General features: G+C 55.2%; 7 protein-coding genes across 7 annotated transcripts; 2 read left to right on the forward strand and 5 right to left on the reverse strand.

The window, feature by feature from the left end:
* Positions 1-1848: 1848 nt before the first annotated feature.
* M406DRAFT_350246 (uncharacterized protein) lies at positions 1849-3324 on the forward strand (the record flags this gene model as incomplete). Its single annotated transcript, XM_040922534.1, has 4 exons — positions 1849-2284; positions 2327-3020; positions 3165-3212; positions 3264-3324. Exons 1-4 carry the CDS (start codon positions 1864-1866, stop codon positions 3322-3324), a joined length of 1224 nt encoding a protein of 407 aa, XP_040777734.1. The 5' UTR covers positions 1849-1863.
* A 63-nt stretch (positions 3325-3387) lies between these two features.
* On the reverse strand, positions 3388-4724 carry M406DRAFT_345147 (inositol monophosphatase; the record flags this gene model as incomplete). The annotated part of the gene is made up of 2 exons (XM_040922043.1): positions 3388-4408; positions 4607-4724. 2 exons carry the CDS (start codon positions 4722-4724, stop codon positions 3576-3578), a joined length of 951 nt encoding a protein of 316 aa, XP_040777735.1. The 3' UTR covers positions 3388-3575.
* A 1052-nt stretch (positions 4725-5776) lies between these two features.
* Positions 5777-6927, reverse strand: M406DRAFT_274183 (uncharacterized protein; the record flags this gene model as incomplete). Its single annotated transcript, XM_040918213.1, has 2 exons — positions 5777-6754; positions 6823-6927. The coding sequence occupies 2 exons, from the start codon at positions 6925-6927 to the stop codon at positions 6131-6133; spliced, it is 729 nt and encodes a 242-aa protein (XP_040777736.1). The 3' UTR covers positions 5777-6130.
* Positions 6928-8085: 1158 nt separating this feature from the next.
* M406DRAFT_79318 (uncharacterized protein) lies at positions 8086-9775 on the reverse strand. The gene is made up of 2 exons (XM_040925983.1): positions 9710-9775; positions 8086-9541 (listed from the first exon to the last, which is right to left on the reverse strand). The coding sequence occupies exons 1-2, from the start codon at positions 9757-9759 to the stop codon at positions 8149-8151; spliced, it is 1443 nt and encodes a 480-aa protein (XP_040777737.1). The 5' UTR covers positions 9760-9775; the 3' UTR covers positions 8086-8148.
* Positions 9776-10869: 1094 nt separating this feature from the next.
* Positions 10870-13458, reverse strand: M406DRAFT_350250 (uncharacterized protein). Its single transcript, XM_040922535.1, has 2 exons — positions 12312-13458; positions 10870-12224 (listed from the first exon to the last, which is right to left on the reverse strand). The coding sequence occupies exons 1-2, from the start codon at positions 13237-13239 to the stop codon at positions 11311-11313; spliced, it is 1842 nt and encodes a 613-aa protein (XP_040777738.1). The 5' UTR covers positions 13240-13458; the 3' UTR covers positions 10870-11310.
* Positions 13459-15711: 2253 nt separating this feature from the next.
* Positions 15712-16533, reverse strand: M406DRAFT_274188 (uncharacterized protein; the record flags this gene model as incomplete). The annotated part of the gene is made up of 2 exons (XM_040918214.1): positions 15712-16450; positions 16472-16533. The coding sequence occupies 2 exons, from the start codon at positions 16531-16533 to the stop codon at positions 15976-15978; spliced, it is 537 nt and encodes a 178-aa protein (XP_040777739.1). The 3' UTR covers positions 15712-15975.
* A 733-nt stretch (positions 16534-17266) lies between these two features.
* On the forward strand, positions 17267-18607 carry M406DRAFT_253783 (translocation protein; the record flags this gene model as incomplete). Its single annotated transcript, XM_040916920.1, has 3 exons — positions 17267-17717; positions 17791-18338; positions 18401-18607. The coding sequence occupies 3 exons, from the start codon at positions 17267-17269 to the stop codon at positions 18605-18607; spliced, it is 1206 nt and encodes a 401-aa protein (XP_040777740.1).
* Between the last annotated feature and the right edge of the window lie 256 nt (positions 18608-18863).

Genomic DNA, 18863 nt, shown 5'->3' on the forward strand with positions numbered 1-18863 from the left:
ACATGACAACACTGGTACCGTCGGTCGGTCGCCAAATGGCCCTCTGCGTGAGAGATAAGGGCTTGCCATACGGAGTGGGATCATCCATTTCACCTGGCGATGGTCCTGATCGGCGAAACCCTCGTCACAGTCCTTATCAGGAAGGATTTCCGCGTTTTTGACTCCTTGGGCGCTCACAGGCAGTTAGCAAAAGTCCGCTGGCCCCCTCTAGTAGCCGTGCATAGTCCTTGTACTGTGTTGCGCGCATACACTCCACATGCAGCCATCGGTGTGACTGCACGCGCTCCAGACCTCTTTCGGATCCGACCTGACCCTGGCTGGATGCTGCACATCTCCGGGCGACAGTGGCCATCAGAACGACTAGTGCCATGCTGAGGCCGGGCAGGACTCGCTCTGCAGGCTTCACCGTGTCCTTGCACGCTGGAGTTTCCAATACCACCGCCGTTATCGGCACAGAGCGCATGGCAGCTCACCAGGGCCTGCTAGTGCAAGTCGGGAGAAAATAGTCCGCAAACTCAAACAGGGGAGAAGATCAAAACAAGGAGAGCTGGCCCAGGCTGCTGGCGAGGTGCACCTACCACCAACAGCCGCCCAACAATATGACGCTCTCTGCATCCTCAGGCGTGAATTGAGTAATCGGGAACTAAAATCTCTAATACTTCACCACCCAGTCTTCCGAAGGTCAAGACATGCGGCTCAAAACATCCATGTCGGTGCCACCCTGTCTTCCCCGGATCGCGACCCACCCTCAGGGCTTCCTTCGTGGGGGTCCCTCGAATTAGCCTCAGATTGATCACCAAAACCCCACGATACATGAGCACGCAATATACCATCGAGTTGGCCTCAATATCATATAAAGAGGAGGCGCCGCACGGGTACTCCCGCTTTCTCGCTCGAGTTTTGCCCTGTATTGCTTCCACGCCTGCATTGTCGCCAGCTGGGCGGGGGTCCAGTCGAGTATGGCTGGGGTCGTCGAGCACAACAAGATGCTAATCATATAATTATATTGCTGCTGACTGTCTGTCTTCGAAGCGGAAGTGGATCATCTACAGATGTACCATGTATAGTATAAAAAGCCGCAAATCCCACGTCCAGTCGGCGAATCCGTCGTGAAACCTTGTCTGAAGCTTGCATGAGGTCTCTAAAGTGGCGAGGCAGAGGCTCTGGCCTGTTGGCTCAGTGGCAGAGGTCCAAAGTTGCGCGCCTCATTTTCCATTCAGACTATCGCAAGACGCCTCATCATCCACCTTGTCGACGCTCTGCCCTGGCTGCCTGGTGGTCAGCAGAACAGGAAACGTGTCGATGAATTCGCAGTATCCGAGCCTGGAGAGATTATCTATTGGACTAACGAGTGGAAGTTCAAAGTTGTACAGGCAACGCGAAATACGATATGTGATGTAAGCGACATTCTTCCTCGGTACCCCAAGCTCAATTTCACTTTCTCTTACTTGCCAACCCATTTCTGTTATTCTCTCACCCACAGTGACTCACTTATCTTTTTTCGTAATTCATGAAAGAGAATTTTCTTCCATGAAATGGGCTTCCCTTTTCCTTCTTTTCTTTTAGAGTACATAATTTTGTACTTCACCCGTTGGCCGAGGAAGGTTTGCGGTGATGCACGTCAGCCGGAGTCACCGGCTGCAGCCCCCAGTTGCTGGATGTGGCAACACTGCTCAGCCAGGTGCGCATCTTGTGCACGGGTCGCGTCGTGCCCCTATCGTGCTTTGTGGTCCCAGACCGCGACAACATAGTCCAGCATACAAATTCAGAAGATCTCCTCGTTGGCTCCCTGCAACGTCCCTTTTTATCGCCAACTCCTTCTAGTTTACATGACCAGTTTTTGTTTTCTTTTTCTTGTTGTCCATGTGTCTATTAATCGGCCAAGTTTCAGGGGCAGCAGCGGCATTAGACACCTGCAGTACGCCTCGGATCATTCGCGAGATGTCTCCTGCGACCAGAAGACCAGGAAAGGCATTGTGGGATTGGGCTTGGAAAAGGGTCCGAGGCGCCAAACCAATTTCACGGGCTGCTCAGCAGGAGGTGAATGAGGAAGTCTCGAAGAGCCTTCGTGATCCGGCATGGACAACAGGCGCAGGCGCGCAGCACCACCACCACATCTCCCTCCTGGACCTCCCGACTGAGGTCCGTCTCAAGATCTGGCACCACCTCTTCACAGACCTCATCGCAGACCTCACAGACAACCTCTTCGCCAGCTTCCTGGTCTACGGGCACATGTACGACGTCACGCCCAGCCACAAGCAGCCCTGCCAGTGGACCTCGGAAGGTCGGTGCGCGCGGGTGCTGCAAACGACCTGGATGTGTCCAGACCACCGGGATGCCATCCACACCCTCGAGTCCCTCCGCTTCTACGGGCCCAAACAACAGCTGATGAGGTTCTTTGGGGTCACCCGTTTCGAGCTGGCCATGATCCAGCACCCCGAGTTCAGGGCGGCGGTCGAGAGGGCCAACGCTGCGGCCGGCGTGGCCTCTCCAGGCAGCGGCCTCACCTCCCTCCTGCGCGTGAACACAAGGGTCTATGGAGAGGCCCTCGAGGCCCTGTGCGAACACGCCGAGTTTGTCCTCACCATCAAGGGCCGCCCTGATGCTGACAGCGACAAGAGGAATCTGTACACGCGCATCGACGGCGTCGGACCACACCTCGCCTTCGCGACCAGGCTCAAGATGAACCTCGTCCCCAACGAGATCCTCTCTCTCGACGAGAGCACGGGGCTGACGACCATTCCTGATACCGCCGGCACGCAAGACCGACTCTTGGCCCGCCTGGAGGCCGTGCTGGAGGCCATTGCACCTGCTGGCCGGCTGCGGTCTCTTGAGATCTTCATAGACCGCTCGTGCCTGCTGACCCGCGACTCTGCCCGCTTAATCCTGGACATGCTCCAAGAACGCCTCGGCGCGCGGCCACACAAGGAAACCTGCACCGTCAAGATTTACCTTGGCGACATCTCTGAGGAAGACATCACTGATGAGCAGCTGGACAAGCTTGTGAGCGCTGTCAATGGGTAAGTTGAGAAGAACATGTCTCTCAGCCTCTCTCTCTCTCTCTCTCTCTCTCTCTCTCTCTCTCTCTCTCTCTCTCTCTCTCTCTCTCTCTCTTCTTTCAGAATGGAACCCTGTGGACTGATGGTTGTATGTCGTCTTTCTAGCAAGAGTATGGGACGTGGCCACAAGGCCAGAGTGCCCAGACGTCAACGGTACGCAGCCAACACGACTAGCAGACGGCTATGGAGAGTTTAACCAAATAGCCTAGGAATCCTTGGGCGCCCTATTATGTGCCATTGGCTCATGCACGACACGGTGTACTGATTGCCGTATCCGCGTAATTCGAGGAGGACTGAGAAGTTGCTCTGCCATCAGTACAAAACATATCCGTCTCATCAATGGAGTCTATTGGTAAGCTGTCTGTCTGTCTGTCTCTTGTCTACCTCTGTGTGTGGTTATCATTTGTGTCTGGACTCGACTCAATAAATATGGGCGCGCCCCGAGGCTTGTCTTCCCTCGGGCAAGTTTTCTCTTGGCCAGGCAATAATTGCTTATGCTGTGGATAGGTCCGCCAATTAATGCTTGTAGTCCATCTTCCCATCCCCGATGACGCCCCACAACTCCTCGACAATCTCCCGCTGACCTTTGGGTGCCCCCCTGACTGCCAGGTACACTCTCGCGTCCAAAGCCGGGTCCCAATCACCAGGGTTCCCACTCGCCATGATGCCTCCGGCCTCCCTCAGGATCGTCCAGCCGGCACACACATCCCAGGCATAACACCCGCCCTCCCAGTACAGATCGAGGCTCCCCTCGGCCACCGCACAAAGGTTCAGTGCGGCCGATCCCAGACTCCGCAGGCTGTGCACCATGGCGCCGCTCGACTCCTTGCTCGCGGCCAGCTTCTTGAAGACGCGCGTCTTGAGGTCATAGTTGTCGCCGTCCCGGGAGCTCCCCCACTCCACGGCCACCAGGGCGGTCGACAGGTCCCCCAGCGCGGGGGCCTGGCTCCCATCTCCGCTTCCGCTCGCAGGTAGACGCACCTTCTCAGCTCCCTCAGCGCCACTCTTCAGCAGGCCTCTGGCAGCCAGCGCCGCGTTGCGCTGCACGTAGGCGCCCTGGCCCCGAACGGCGGTGTACAGGACGTCTATAAAGGGATTATACACAACGCCGACCGAGGGGATCTTGTCGACGGCGAAGCCGAGGGAGATGCAGGCGTGCGGGAAGCCGTGGATGAAGTTGGTCGTGCCATCGATGGGGTCGACGATGAACGTGGGAGCCGCGGTGACTTTGGTCTCGCCGGCAACGTAGGTCTCTTCGCCTACGAAGGCGTAAGAAGGGTACAGGGTTGAGAGGCGGCTGGAGACGAGGCGCTCGACGGCCTGGTCCGTCTCGGTCACGATGTCGACGGCTAGAATTTTGAAGAAGAGGAAATAAATAAATTAGGGTCAGCTGATGTTGATGATAATGATGAGCATGGCGTTTTTCAATTTCTGGGCTTATGAGCCCCAGACTCCAAGGGGATTTGTTAAGGGGGGGGGGGGGGTAGGGGTAGTATAGAGGAGAATCAAAGAAAGGAATGGGCCGAGACAACCCCCCTCTCCCGTACAATTCAGCTTTGTTCCGGTTGTGATGTTGTTTGGATTTGCGGCTGTGATCATACGGCCGGCCTCAAAGGCGATTGCCACGAGGTTATCGTGAATCTCCTGCAAGTTGGGCTCTGCCATTTTTTTTCTTCCTTTCTTTTTTTTTCCAAATGATTATAACAATTCGCAACAATGTACAGGCTATAATCCCTCAAAAGAATGAAACGAAATGCTCAAGTTTTCCTCATCCAAAGCACTGGAAACCTTGGAAGAAGACTTGCTCTTCTGGTCGTTGTTGTCGTCGTGAGTGTTGTCAAAAGGTCGAGCGAGAGAGGGGCAAACTCCGTTCTCTTGGAGGGGCAAGCAACAACTACGGAACATCACGTCAGGGGGGAGGAAGATGTCCATGATCTGTACTGGGGTACCCCTGTCGCTGTGACTCTGAATGGTGGGGGGGAAGGGAGGGTGGGCAGTTGGGCTGTGGGGCTCTGCGGGTGCTTCAATGATTGGGTTCAAGATCCACGTGCTATCACGGTGGTGGGTGTATGGGGTTTCAGACGAGAGGGAAGACACGACGACAACGCCTCCTCCGCCTCTATTCTTCATCTCATAGTAGTAGTCAGTGGTCTGATGTTGACCTGGTGGTGGGTTCAGACCCCTCTCCATTTGATCCTCCCCGTACGTACCGTTGCAGACCATCATTCAACGATGCCAGTGGTTCCGCACTGCCCGCTCGTCTTGATATTCCATCCATCAACTTCGTCAAGGGCATATTTCGTTCCCGAACCACATGGTCAGTCATTGGATAGGGCCCTCGCGTGAAGTTTTATGAACAAAGAAGGACTTGTATTCATGTCCGAATGCAACCACGGAGAGACATGAAACTTTGACTAGCCAATCTAAATTCTTGATCTGGGAGAGAGAAAAAGAAGAACGCAGCCTGACAGAACTCTTCTTTCTCTGATGCCGAGGACGAGTATTTTGAGGCATATGATACACACACAAAGAAAAAAAAAAGAAAAAAAAAGGCCGTCCGTATAAGAGGTACTATCTGAATCCAGGTGAAGTGGGCTAGGCGCATAACGTAGATGAGTTCTGGTATGGCTTCCCAATTTTTTAATGATCTGCGGTGGCAAGACAGTCGTGCCATGTGGACGCGCAGCACAATTAGCAACAAAATAGGTTCGAAACATGAGGAACAATAATAGTATTGATTGAGTCTTGTTTCGAGATACACACGCCTACCTGAGTAGCAGTTTCAACACCACACATGGGAAGAAAAGAAGAAAAAAAATCAAAGCTTCCAACTCCGTTTTCTCCAGATCCAGATCCCACACCCCTATGGATCCCATACCCGTGATAATCATTACTCTCTCTGTGTGCCATCAAAGAAGGAAGAAAAATCATTGAATCAACTCCTCCATCAGGTCTTGTACCCAACCTCGCCCGTGCTGCTGTCGAGAGATGGAAAAACCGCATGGTCCCTGTAGACCGCGCTTGGTGACCTGACCGTGTTCTCCCTATTCCCCCAATGCAAAACATCCGCCTCACACCCCTTCCCTGAAGATGCTCCTCCTCTCGGTCGGACTCTCAGGCTGTTGTTGCTGCTTCGAACTCTGCCCATGCTCCGCCTCCATCGGCCTGGGGCTCACACCTCTGAGGCTGATATTACTCGGCTCGGCCGCATCATCGTCAAATGGGTTGCGCCCCGCCACACCGCGCCCCCTCTCCGCATCAAAGCCTTCGTCGGTCCTGGGTGTTGCGGCAAGATTCATTGGATACGGGTCGGCGCGCAGCCCACCTCCACCATGGTGCGCGCCGTCATAAGCGGTGTTATCCCGCCCATAGGGCCCGCGGTCGTGCAGGCCCAGCTCCTGCTCCTCATAGTATCCGCCGGGCCCGTAATTGTCGGCCTCGTTGCCGACGCGCGCATCCCAGGCCTCATCTGGGTCGAGTGCGCCGAAGCCGCGGCGTCCTGTGGCAGCGGAGGAGCCGCCTCCGCCCTCATACGCGCCCGCGGCGGTGCGGTTGTTGCGGTTCTTGAACTTGTGCATCTGGTCGCTGAACCAGCCCTGTATGCCGCCTGGACGCGGGCCAGGACCGCCGTATGAATTGTTGGAACGGTCGGATTTGAGGAAGGGGACAAAGGAGGTGAAGGAGGGAGGTGGAAGCTGTTATTGTTGTTAAATCAGAATCAGCATACTTGATCAGGCACGAGGAGAGAAAGGGTACGACGTACGCCCAGCTTCTGCGCGCGCCATCGGCTATAGCCAACCCAGCCTATAGCGGCGACGGCGGCAAGCACAAGGACGGTGATGATGATTGCACCGGCTGTGCCGACCATCTTCGCTTCTCTTGTGTGTGGTCGAGGGCAGGGAGTGCCACTGTTGGTTGTCGCGCGGAGAGGAGGAGGAAGAGGATGGACAGAGAGCTCTGACTAAAGCTTGAGACCTTCCTAAGAAGTCAGGCTGGAGTGGAGTGCAGTGGTGGTGGTGTGAGTGGTGGTTGGTGATGCCAGGCTGTACGATGATGATGATGATATCGAGGAATCGCTCTGCAGAATCAAGTATGTGCTGACTGGAGATCAACGCAGTGGATGAATGGATTGATAGGGTTTGCAGGCTTGTTGTAAGTAACCCAAGTAGCTGCTGACATCAAGTGCTGATGTTGTGGCTTCTTTTCCTTTGATTCTTGTGGCGTGTCGTGTTCATTTGTTGTTTGGTGAGCCTTTTTGCTTTTGCGAGTTGCGAGCCTGAGTACGTATTCGAGCTACTACTTGCTAGTCTAGCTCTGGCCTAATACAAAAGGTTGCACTTTCTTGATGTTTGGGTGTGACGGGACTTTCCAAGGTTGCTCTGCTCTGCTACTGGGGCTGGCTCAGACCCCAGGCTAAAGCTGCGGATGGTTCAAGCAACTCGTGATAAGCCTGTGACGCTGATGTGGAACCCTGCTAATCACTGCTGCAACCGCTGCAACGGTAGCAAGTTCTAGGGCGCCAAGCACCCCCACCCCCTGGCAGCCTCACCTGCAGAAGGCCCAAGCTTCTAAATCGAGGCAAAATCCCATTCTTCCTTGAAACCCACTGCAGAAGACCCTCTCAGCCCTGCGAACACCAGCTGAGGATCAATGCACCGCCATCTTTCTTTGATGCTCACTACCAACTTGTGAATAGTGACCTCTTTGCTGTCTTCATTTTTTCCCTCCCCTTTTCACTCTGTCATTGAGACCTTGAACTAGTAAATACAATTAAACGCAGTCTCAACTTCAGTCTTACCTCCATCCTCGATCTCAAACAATACGTCAATGGCTCATCGTAACCCCATCGTCACTGTGGCTGAGGCTGGTGGGTTTCCTCTCGCTGCAGGTCTCAGCTTCTCGAGCTGAGGGCCTTCCTGTGCAGAACCACAGGACCTGTCCAAAGAAGATGGATTGCAAGATTCCTTGTTGTAAGACTTCGTGACGTTACAAACTTGACCACGGCAAACACAAAAGAAGGCCAAGTGACAGACTCGATAAGTATCTATTGCGAATAGGATCAAGGCAGGGTGGTACACACGCCACAAATCTATGAGAAGCATGAGCTCCAGTGGCCGCCCTCCCTCGCGAAGCTCAAGCTGTTGACAAAGTTGCTCAGCGTACACCGGCCCAGGGCATCCGCACCACAGTTCTCCAGCGGCCTGACCCGACCGTTGATTAACACCCTCACGAGCTCTTCTTCCGTCGCCTCCCTTTTGTGTGCTTGCTGGGCTGGGCTGCTGTTGCTATTACAAACCATCTTCTCGACATACATCCTTGCCCCGAACGGCACCGTCCACGATGCCGAGTACCAGTCCAGCTGCTCCACGCTCTCTCTGGTGGTGTTGCTCAGCATGGCCGTGTGGTTGTACAGCCCCATGGCGAAGAAGATGCCCGTCATATCGTTGTCGTGGCTAAAATCGGCATACAATGTCCTGTTGAGAGGGAATGTGGCCGGGTTGTCGTCGAGCGTGTGGTTTGTGCTCGTGTGGTCCACCACGGGTCTGCCCGTGAGCCGTGCGATCAGCTCGTTGGTGAAGCCCACACCCTGCGTCGGGCCCAGGGGGTTACCGGTGCCCATACCGTAGAACTTGTTCAGGCTCTGGAGGTAGTCGTAGCTTTTCCACTCGTCGTTGGTGAACAGGCCGCAGAACTCAGAGATCTTGCCGTCGACGTTGGCGACCGTGTTGAAAGGACACAGGTCCATGATGTATGTGGTCTCGGTGGCGCTTAGGTTGGCGCCTGGCAGGTTGGCGTTGAGCCGCGCCGTGATGTTCCGCGTAAAGACATCCATCCACTTCGTCTGCGCGTCCGTCGCGATGTCGTCATCGGGCCCATCCTCAAAGGCCGTGCACAGCCCGTGGTTGAGCGTATTGTTGCTACCCGTGTCCTCGCTGATGACCACAATGTTGTAAGGGTACGCATCTTCCTTCCCGTCGGCCTTCTTGTCCGCCAGGCGCGCGGCGTGGAACCCCTGCGTCCAGTTCATCGCCGACTCGACGACGCGGTCCTCGCCCGACGAGCGAACAAAGGGGCTGTGCTCGCGCGTGAGGGCCTCGTACCGCGCGTAAAAGTCAAGGCCCGAGTTGACCAGCTCCTGCTGCCCAAACGTGGTGAGCTGGTCTGCCCCGAGGGTGTACTCGTAGCTCTCCAGGAACTCGTAGCCCGCGCCGTAGCTGGTGACGCTGCTCTGGATCCGCTGGATGGTGGCATTGTAGAGCGCCGTCTTGCTGGCGGTGGGATCACGGGCGCCGTGGCGGGAGAGCACCTGGGCGAAAGTGATGGTGCAGCCCTCTGGTAGGTCATTGGGGAGCGCGTTGGTCTGAGGGACTGCAAAGTAGGGCGAGTATTGGCCCCAGTATCGGGACACCTGGGGAGAGCAGGTATAGCCAGCGCCTACAGTGTCGCAGGACGTGTCGTTGGACACTGCTGTCACCACGCGGCTGTGTATAGATAATTATATTGTTAGCATGATAATTCTGTCTGTGTGAGAGAGAAGGAGGGGGGAAGAGCAAAAGCAGTTTGTGTATGTGTGTGTATGTGTGAGGAAGAGAGGATGAGAGAGAGACTGAGAGAGTGAGTGAGTGAAGTGACGATTCCCTTGTACTTACACAGTGGCGGCGGCAAGATACCACAGGATCATCGCACCCAAGACGGCCATGGTGAACTTGAGCACCTTGTGGTGATTTCGAGCCCAAAAAGTGAGTGTCTCTTGGGCCTCTGCAATGTGATTTCGACTGGGGAGTGGGCTGTACTTATACTTCCCTCGCGCCATCCGCAGAGTGTCCACTAGATTCTCCCACCAGTTCATGATTCATGAACCTTCTCTCCTCGCTCTCTCTCTTGCGCACACCCTCTCAGTCAATCTCTCTCCTTCGAACCACTTGGCTTGCATGGGTGCTGGTGGGCACACTGGGCACCACCCTTGCACCCACGAAATGCCGCCTCTGTGATGGCGATCACAGCTGAAGAACGTTTCGATTCCGAGTTCCGATGTCAGTTCTTCGCTCGGTTCTTTCCCACACCTCCTTTACTTTTTTTTTTTTATACTGCTTCTCACTCTGTTGATCCCTCTTGTTCACGGAGATGAAGCGGCGGCATCGCAACCCGTCTGGTGGTACAGGCCCGGTCAGTGTCGGATTCGCTCCTTTTTTTTTCTAGGGGACATGCATGAAGAAGGTTGCGCTATGACCTTCCCCTGTCGCATTTCGGTAAGGAGAGTATGGCAGTTGTGTACCATGGGGATGCGAGTGCTGGGACGGAAATGCCAGGTCGGCGAATACTTGCACCCACGTGCTCTCAGGAGCGTGGAGTCGATAGTCGATAGTCTTGGCTGAAGTGCGTGGTTTAGTCAAGTCCTTTTATTTTTTGGCCGAGTGAGAAGTGAATTGACAAGGAGGAAGGGGGGAAGGGACGGCACGTTTTTGCCAGGGTTGGTTGTAGTGGTTGCAAGACTGGCAGGCACGATGCACGTGTATGGAGAATGTATGCAAATCAATCCCAAACAGGCCAACTTCTGATGTTACTATCATAAATCTTATTTACGTTTCCATTTGTGAAACGAAACATTCAAGCAAACACCTCGAAGAACCAATCAAGCATCATCTGTTGAACGATTATGGCAATGATACCTTGGCGAGCAGTAGTAATGTTGTCTCTCCAGACTTTCATATCTGCGCCGAGCAGGCGTACTTATCACATTACACAAGAAGAGCGAAAAGACAGCTTGGAATTGTCGAGAAGGTAAACATATCAAGATGGACTCAGAAGAAGGGGGAACAAAAAAAGTACTGTGCGATTGGTATCCTGGTATCTCAAGTCACAAGCCGCTGTTGCTGAAGTCGCAAACAACGGCTGATCAACACTGACGACAACTAACGACAACGACAACGACAACAACGACGACGCAGACCCCACCATGCTAGGAAGAGCAAGACAATGCTGCTAACAACTCATACAGGAGTTTCGACCGCAGTCTCAAAAATAATATGTCGCAGACAACACTCATCAGCCACAGAGCAAGAATATGCTCGGTCCCGGTGCCGAGTAAGCTTCCCTACCTTGACCCATTTTTTTCTTGCCATCGTCCCATGCACATCATTACCAGATTTCCCGTCGTCACCATATCCCTGATAATAAATCCCATAGCCCCAACCTTCCTCTCCTATCCTTGTCCTTCCTTTTTCCCTGCTTCGTATAGAACCTTTGTCAATCAAAAGGCAACACCCACGCTCGTCGGTCTAGGGCCCCTCAGGGGACTTCTCACGAGGTACTGGCTGACCTGTACCCTCGTCTCGTTCTTCTCTTCAGCGGGACTGGTGTCGCTATCCACGCTTCCGAAAGGCCCCTGTCGCCGCCCGCCTCCAATCGCCAGGTTCAGGCTCTTGCGCGACTCCCGCGCGTACACCTTGTCAAACTGCGACTGCATCCGCCTCGACGGCTCGGGCGGAGTGCTGCCCGGCGACCAGTGCGTGCTCGTGGCAACCGTGTTCGTGCCGCCGCCAGCGTGGTCGTCATCCGTGCTGTAGATGGAGCCCGAGAACGGTCGGGACACGTCTGACGCCGAATCAAAACTACTCCTCCGGCCAGAGAAGATGGCGGACGGCGGGAGGGTCTGGTAGAAGCCCTCCTTATCCGTCAGCGCCCGTGGTGCGTTAGTGATGGAGTCGCGCGAGAATCTGCGCGAGTGGCGGAACGGCAGGGGCGTGGGCAAGCCGGGGTTGGTCTCCTCCATCCCAGCGGGGAAGAGCCAATCGGACACCCTGCTGAAAGACTTCTTCTTGCGCAGCGGTGGGCGCAGGATCAGTGGCAGCGGAGGAGCCAAGGGCACTTCGACGTCGATCGAGTTGTCAATGATCTTGGGGCTCGTGTCCGGCGGGTGTGAGTTGAACGCCGACTGCCGTACGGCTGATGGTGTATCCGGTGTGACAGGGTTGGCCTGCCATTTCGGAACCCTCAGGCTGGAAGTGCGCTCTGGGAACGACTGGGGAACAGGCATAGGTGGTATTGGCGGCGGTTGAAAGGCAGTCTGTGTAGAGGGTGCGGTGCGAGGGCGCTCGATGCTGACACGCTCCGCGAAGGAGGGTGCAGATGGTGGTACCGCGGGAAACGGCGGCATTGGCTCATCTGAGGCGGGGAGGGGTTAGTATCTGGTTTCTGCAGTCTGGTGGAGGGTTGGTTTGAAAATGGCAAAGGAGATGATGGCAGGCTTACCAGGATCGTACGAGGTCGACGGCCGGCTCAGACACAGACTGTGCCGCGACTTGACCGACTCGAGCTCTGCATCCAGTATCTCCCTCTCGATGATGGCGCTCGCAATACGCTCAACAATCGCCTCCACGCTGGGCGACGTGTATGCTCGCGGTCGTGTCTTGGCACGGGGTGGTATTCTCGGAGGGGTCTCCTCCACAATGCTCTCAGTCAACAGCGAGCCGCTGTCACCTACTGGCCGTCGTGGGATGTGAAACGACAGGGTTGAGGTGTTTCTTGAGTGCGCCAGGGTCGTGCTGTCATCGTCCACAAAGACATCGCGGCTCCGGCTCCGGCTCCGACTTCGACTCCGGGCTGGCACAGGCGGTGACACAGACCGCTCGCGGCCAGCAAAGAACGGCAACAGAGGTGAGATTCTATTGTCAGGATTGTAGATGCTGAGCTGTAGAGGACGGAACTCAGGTGCGGTTCGGGGCCCGTCTGGGACAGAAGGCCTGAAGTTGATGGCGCCCGAGCCAATGTGCTGGAAGTTGGAGGGTGTCGATATCCGCGGCCGGCGCGCCACCTTCCGCTTCCTCTTCCCGGACAGGAAGTTCCAGTCGATCCAACCCATATCGGCCTTCTTCTCTGCTGTCGCGCCCTTCCTGCTCTGCTTCTGTAGTCTCCCCTTCGACTCCGACCTGGGAGGAGGGGGTGCGGCACGGGGTGGTGATGTCGGCCTCGGCTGGTCGTAGTAGACCTGATAGTATCCCTTCTCTGGGTCCGACAGGTCGACCGCTCTCCCTCTAGGAAGACCGTCCTCGACGCGATAGTTGACGCCACCGGCACGTGGGTCGTAGTTCCCAGCTCGGAAACTCGTCTCGTCGTCGGAGCAAGGAGCGAATAGCCACCACTTTATGATCTCAAGGCAACCACGAGGCTCATCACTCATGATGTTTATCGTTCACATCGATGTGGGGGTTTGTTCATACCGAGAGAAGGGGGGTAATAAGGAAAACGAGGGGGACGGCCAGCGATACTTCGAAATTTCCAAAAGGGCGAAGGTCAAATTGGGATAAGAGAAAAGAAAGAGAGAAAAAGAGAGAGACCGAGGAGCAGACTTCTTCGGCGTGGTAGAATCGAAGAGGAAATGGGCCTGCATGACCAAACTTAACGGGGAGATCCTTCAAAAAAGAAAACAGACGGAGGACAAGATGGGAAAGTTGTGCGGCATGGCCCAATCTTTAATGGGAGCCGCCGACCTACCTCCTCAAACCTTCTCGTATGGGTCTCGTCCTCTGGCTCCCCAGATACTATGTACATGGGGATCGAGGGGGACAGAGAGAAAGAGCTCTCAGGGATAGACACACACCACCAAACTCTGGACCCAGAAAGGGACAGACAGAGTTAGAGAGGGCAAGGTACTAAGATCCAGCTCTTGGGCTGAGCATCGCTGACTGTGTGTGTATGTGCGTGTGTGTGGTAGAACGAAGGAGGAAGAGTGGTTGCTGGCCGATGGAGAGGTCTCAGTCTGGCGCATCTGATAGGTCGCGTAGGATTGGCCGAGGGCCAGTCGGCGCTTACCGGCCGGGGTCTTGGTGATGCACCTGGGTGCTGCGGATGGTTGGCAGGCGTTGGCGCTACCCTTCGAAAATAGAGAGGGGACCCACCAGTCGTGTCGGGTGGGCAATCAAGTTCAGCGAGTCGATTGTCTCAGGATGCCCATGCTCGAGTCACCACCCACTGCCACCATCCAAGAGACCCAGCTACTAGCCCCTTCGCATCTCGCCACGAACCCTCTCAAGAGATTGGCTCATGGGACCCGACAACTGTAAGAAGCGTGATGAACGCCCCTCCACCCATGCAGTAGCTGACACCCCCGTCGTATCTGGGGTTTCGAGCAAGCCAGGTGACAGAGGAAAATAAAGACAAAGACAGGGAAAGAAGAGATAGTCGAGAGAGGGTCAAGCGATTAACCATAACTGGACAAGGAGGGGCGGCAGAGGAGATGAACGACAGGGTGCTAGGGGCCATGCAGGTCATAGTCCTTGCTGCTGGCCGTCCCGACCAACCATGATGATGATGAGTGGTCGTTTGCTTCCTCAACCTGGCGTCGCTCAGTAAAGGTAATGACCTATGAACGACCACCAGTCTCATCGCTATTCTTTCCTGAAACTGCGTCAGAGTTGCGTGGCCACAGCACAGGCGACCCGATTTGGCCACCCTGCCGTAGGTACAACAAAGCGCATAGGAAGGCACTTTTTGTCGGCGGGACTTGGTACATGCTAGGGCGGCCCATCTTGTCGGCCGCACACCCACCCAGAAACAAGTTTGGTGTGTGGGTGGGTGCTCCTCCTTCTCCTCCTTCCACCAGCTGCTGCTGCTGCTGCTGCAGCGGCCCGCATCGACAACGTGTGGCCCATCGCGGAAGGACGAACAGCAAACCAAATATACCAGGGGTCGGGGCCTGGATTGGCTGGCGTTGTCCTGAATCGCCATGCACCCGCATTGCAGCTTGCACTCTCACCGCAGAGAAGCTGTGACATGTTCGACAGTGAAAGGTGTCGGGGAAATTCCACCACACCTCACGTCGACGCATTTGGTACCGTGACACCTTGGCACATATGACCAGGCGTCTAGCCTCTTGCGGATGGCAGAGCTCCATCCAGAACCGCCAACCGATCTTCGGTGTTGTGAAGCATGAAATGAGCTTTGTCGCGTGCAAGCCAATGGGAGCGGCGGATTTGTCGTTTCAATTCTCCTTGTCGCCCTGCGCAGGGCATTGTGATCTGGTTTCGATTTCGCCCTCCCTAAGAATAGTAAAATGATGACACCATACCACGAGGTGGCCATATGACAGACGTGGCGGAGATTTTCCACCATCTGTCAGCGGCAAGTAAAATTGGTGATTCCCGTCATCACTGTGCTGAGACTGCGGCTTCTTGGTCCGGCCGGTTGTCATCACCGTGCCCTTTTTTTGTTTTGGGGGAGAGGGGGGGGGCGACGCTGTGGTGGTACTGCCTACAAACTTGTGCTGCTCGAGAGCTTGGCCAGTTTTGGTACTCTTCGTGACGGGGCTGTGGAGTTCTTTTTTTGGTCCTGTCTCGTGCTCAAGAAAAGTCCAGGCTCGTTGCCCACCTCAGATGTGACGGCCCCATGCTGCAGTGTTGTAGATGGCCCATATGAGTCTGCAGAAGCGCACTTGGAGGACCACCCAGGTTTCTAGGCCTACGAGTCGCTTTGCCAAAAATGTTCACAGGCAGACAGCCTGGAGAAGGGGCTCCGTAGTTGCACTTTACTGAGAACTGCTTACATAAGCTTTCTTCCGAGCAGGAAGGAAAGAAGCTGTGGTGTGCTGTGGTGTGTTCAGTGCGGGGCTATTTGGGGAGAGGAATACGCTGGCTTGGCTGGGCAGGTGCAAATTACTATAGTCAAGATGTATTGATGGTAGACCAAGAAGGAAGTCGAACGTCAACAAGCACGCAGCGAGTAAGTTCTGTATCCGTGTAATTTCACCAGACACTCACAAAAATTTGGCCACTCTCCTCCCAGAGCATGACACATCCATTGCCCAGCACACCATGTACACTATCATCACAACCTCAACACATAGCCCATACCTCGTACCGCAGATCCATTCATCCAGCCTATTCCCGTCAAGATCAAGGGGGGTCCGCCGCGCGGCTCTTCAGGCGTGCTTCTTCCCAGACTTGGTCTGCAGGGCAGCATTTCCACCGATCGGTCCAAACACACCCAAGACAGTCAGCCACCTGAAGAGGTTCAAAATTGCACTGCCGGCCACACCGCCCCAGACCATATCATTCCACTGGCTGGGATCCCAAAATACATCTGGTCCCACGCCGCGGGCTGCTCCGTATATGTGCCCGTAGTCTGCGAAAGCAACGGCTACCAGATACCATTTGGCTGTGGATGGACTAGACGAGAAACAGCAGATGACAGCCATGGCAGCGAGAAGCAGGAGGACATTGCCCATCTGAAGCGAGAGGGCCAGAGCCTGTCCCGGGAAGTGATCCTGTTCATTGAGGGTGTGGTTTGGAACCTGCGTGGCATAGTAGTTAAAAGGATCTTGGTTGCACACGATCCAGGCCCAGACTCTAGAACAGAGACAATTAGTAATGTGAAGATCAATCACCAGCAGGAATCTTGGGACGCAAACCTACAACAACGCTGGCTCGATGACCGCAAAGACGATCAGAGGAATGGTGGGCAGAGTACTATATGCCATGTCTTACAACCATACAATCTTTGGGGTCGGTAATTGACCGGATGGCAACTATTTCAGCGATGATGTTGTGGCACAGAATTGAAGGTGGCGGGTCTCCTCATCTCTTATCTACTTGCACACCGAATCCTTCGCGAGAAAGTAACACGTGCAGCTCTTCTTTTCCACAGTGGCCTTTAGGCATGACAGATTCGCTGTTAGTCCATAGATCCCGGGAGGCCTTATACGTAGTCAGCACATTGAAGGGGCCGCTGCACTAGCCTGTCACTGCCTGTGTCACCCCTGCTGGGCAAAGGAACCACCCGCTACGCGGTACTTACCAAGTGCCACCACACTATGTCGAGGTTGGGCAGTCCCTGCACCCGCACAGTCCCTGCAGCGCGTCTCAAAGTGGACACGTTCCGGAAAGTCGAGGACAGCTACCACTTCTCTGAATTTGGAAAGCTTTCCTTTGTCGCAAATTATTGCGATCCCCCCAACACTGCAACTTCACACGTCACCCTCAGCACTTTCACAACCCCTGAGCGTTGCTGTTCTCCTGCAATTGCAAAGTTCACATCACTCTCGCCCCTGGAACTTTACAGTTTCTAACTCGAATCGTTAGAGCATCCTCACCTGCTCGCGAACCGAATCATTCCCAATGTCTGGACCTGTTCCGCCCCGGGGTGGGATGCCCATGCCCGGCCCTGGCATGCCCATGCGAGGACCTGGTATCCCGATCCCTTTGCCTCCAGGAATGCGCCTGCAGCCAGGCCAACAGCCTACCCCCGAGCAGATCGAGCAGATCAAGAAGTTCCAGGTGGAAGCCAGAAGGAACTTTGAGGCCCAGATCGCCGAGCAGGCCGCCAAGGAGGGTGTCCCCGTCGAGCAGGTGATGCAACGTGTCCAGCAGCAGATGCAGCAGCGCATGATGCAGCAGAGAATGATGGCCCAGCAGCAAGCCCAACAGCAAGGAGGACAACAGCCACCGCAGGGACAACAAGGACCACCAGGTCCGGGACAACCTCAGGGCCAGGGACAGCCTCAAGGCCCGCGACCTCAGGGTGGTCCGCAGCCCGGTGTTGCCCAGCCCATCACTCCCGGACCTCCCAACCCCGTCGCCATTGCCATGGCGAATTTCTTGCGAGCCCAGGATCTGAAGCTTCGTACTTGTATCCTAAATGGCGAGCGCAAGGACATGTTCAGAGGTATGCAAAATGCCGTCTTGACCCTCCCCCCCCCCCCAAATCTCGACCCCTCGTACTGACATGCATGTAACAGTCAAGAGAGCCCTTCGAGTACTGCAGTCCCCCGCCTACGAGAAGGCCCGCAAGAAGAACCCTGCCCTGCCCCAGATCACCGACCGGGCATCGCTCGAGAATGCCTTCAAGCTACTACCTATGTCGATGTTGGCCCTCCGAGTCGAGAAAATCGACCCAAGCACCATGCCCAACCCGCCGAAGAAGCGTGTCAAGGGTCTCTGGAACGTCAAGATTGTCGGGCAGCAGGATGCCGGTGATGACATGTACTATGCTTGGCTGTACGAGGGCAGCCAGGTCATGCGCAAGGTCTACGCTGTCCTTGCCCTCGTCGCCATCTTCACTGTGGTCCTGTACCCCCTTTGGCCGCTGAAGATGCGCCAGGGTGTCTACTACCTCAGCTGGGGCTTCCTGTGGCTGCTGGCTGCCTTCTTCGCCATGGCTATCTTCCGCGTCATCCTCTTCTGTCTCACCTACTTCACTGTCTCTCCCGGTCTCTGGCTGTTTCCCAACCTCTGGGAGGATGTTTCGTTCGTCGACTCCTTCAAGCCTGTCTGGGCTTGGCACGAGGTAAGTTACACATCATCTCGATCCGAGAAAGAAGAACTTATCGCGCTGACATGATCACATAGACAGCAAAGAAGAAGAAGAAGAAGTCGTCCTCGGGTGGCGGAGCCAGTGCCAGTGCCCAGTCAACTTTTGCCGCTACTACCGGCCAGCCGTTGCCAGCAAGTGCCACTACGACAGCCACGGATACGCAAATAGCGACAGGCTCGGACCCGCGGCAAAGAGGTGCCTACGAAGCTCCCAGAGTGGAAGAGCTGCCGGATGACGAATAAGAGGAAACCCTCTTCTTCCCCTTTTGGTGTTGTATTTTCTTCCCCCCCTCGACGCGAGAGGCCCTACGAAGGAGAGTTTGGTGTGTCGCCAGTTCGGCTATGAAAATGGAGTTTCAGGCCAGACTATTCGACATTTCATGATTAATTCATATGAAACTTGTTATAAAATTGTGTTTGATACAATCGCATCGTACTTGGTCCCATGAATATGATTCACATTTGGAAGCGCTCTCGAGAGGTTTACGAAGGAGATGGG

The sequence above is a fragment of the Cryphonectria parasitica genome (assembly GCF_011745365.1).
Source record: "Cryphonectria parasitica EP155 unplaced genomic scaffold M406scaffold_3, whole genome shotgun sequence".
NCBI lineage: Eukaryota > Fungi > Ascomycota > Sordariomycetes > Diaporthales > Cryphonectriaceae > Cryphonectria > Cryphonectria parasitica.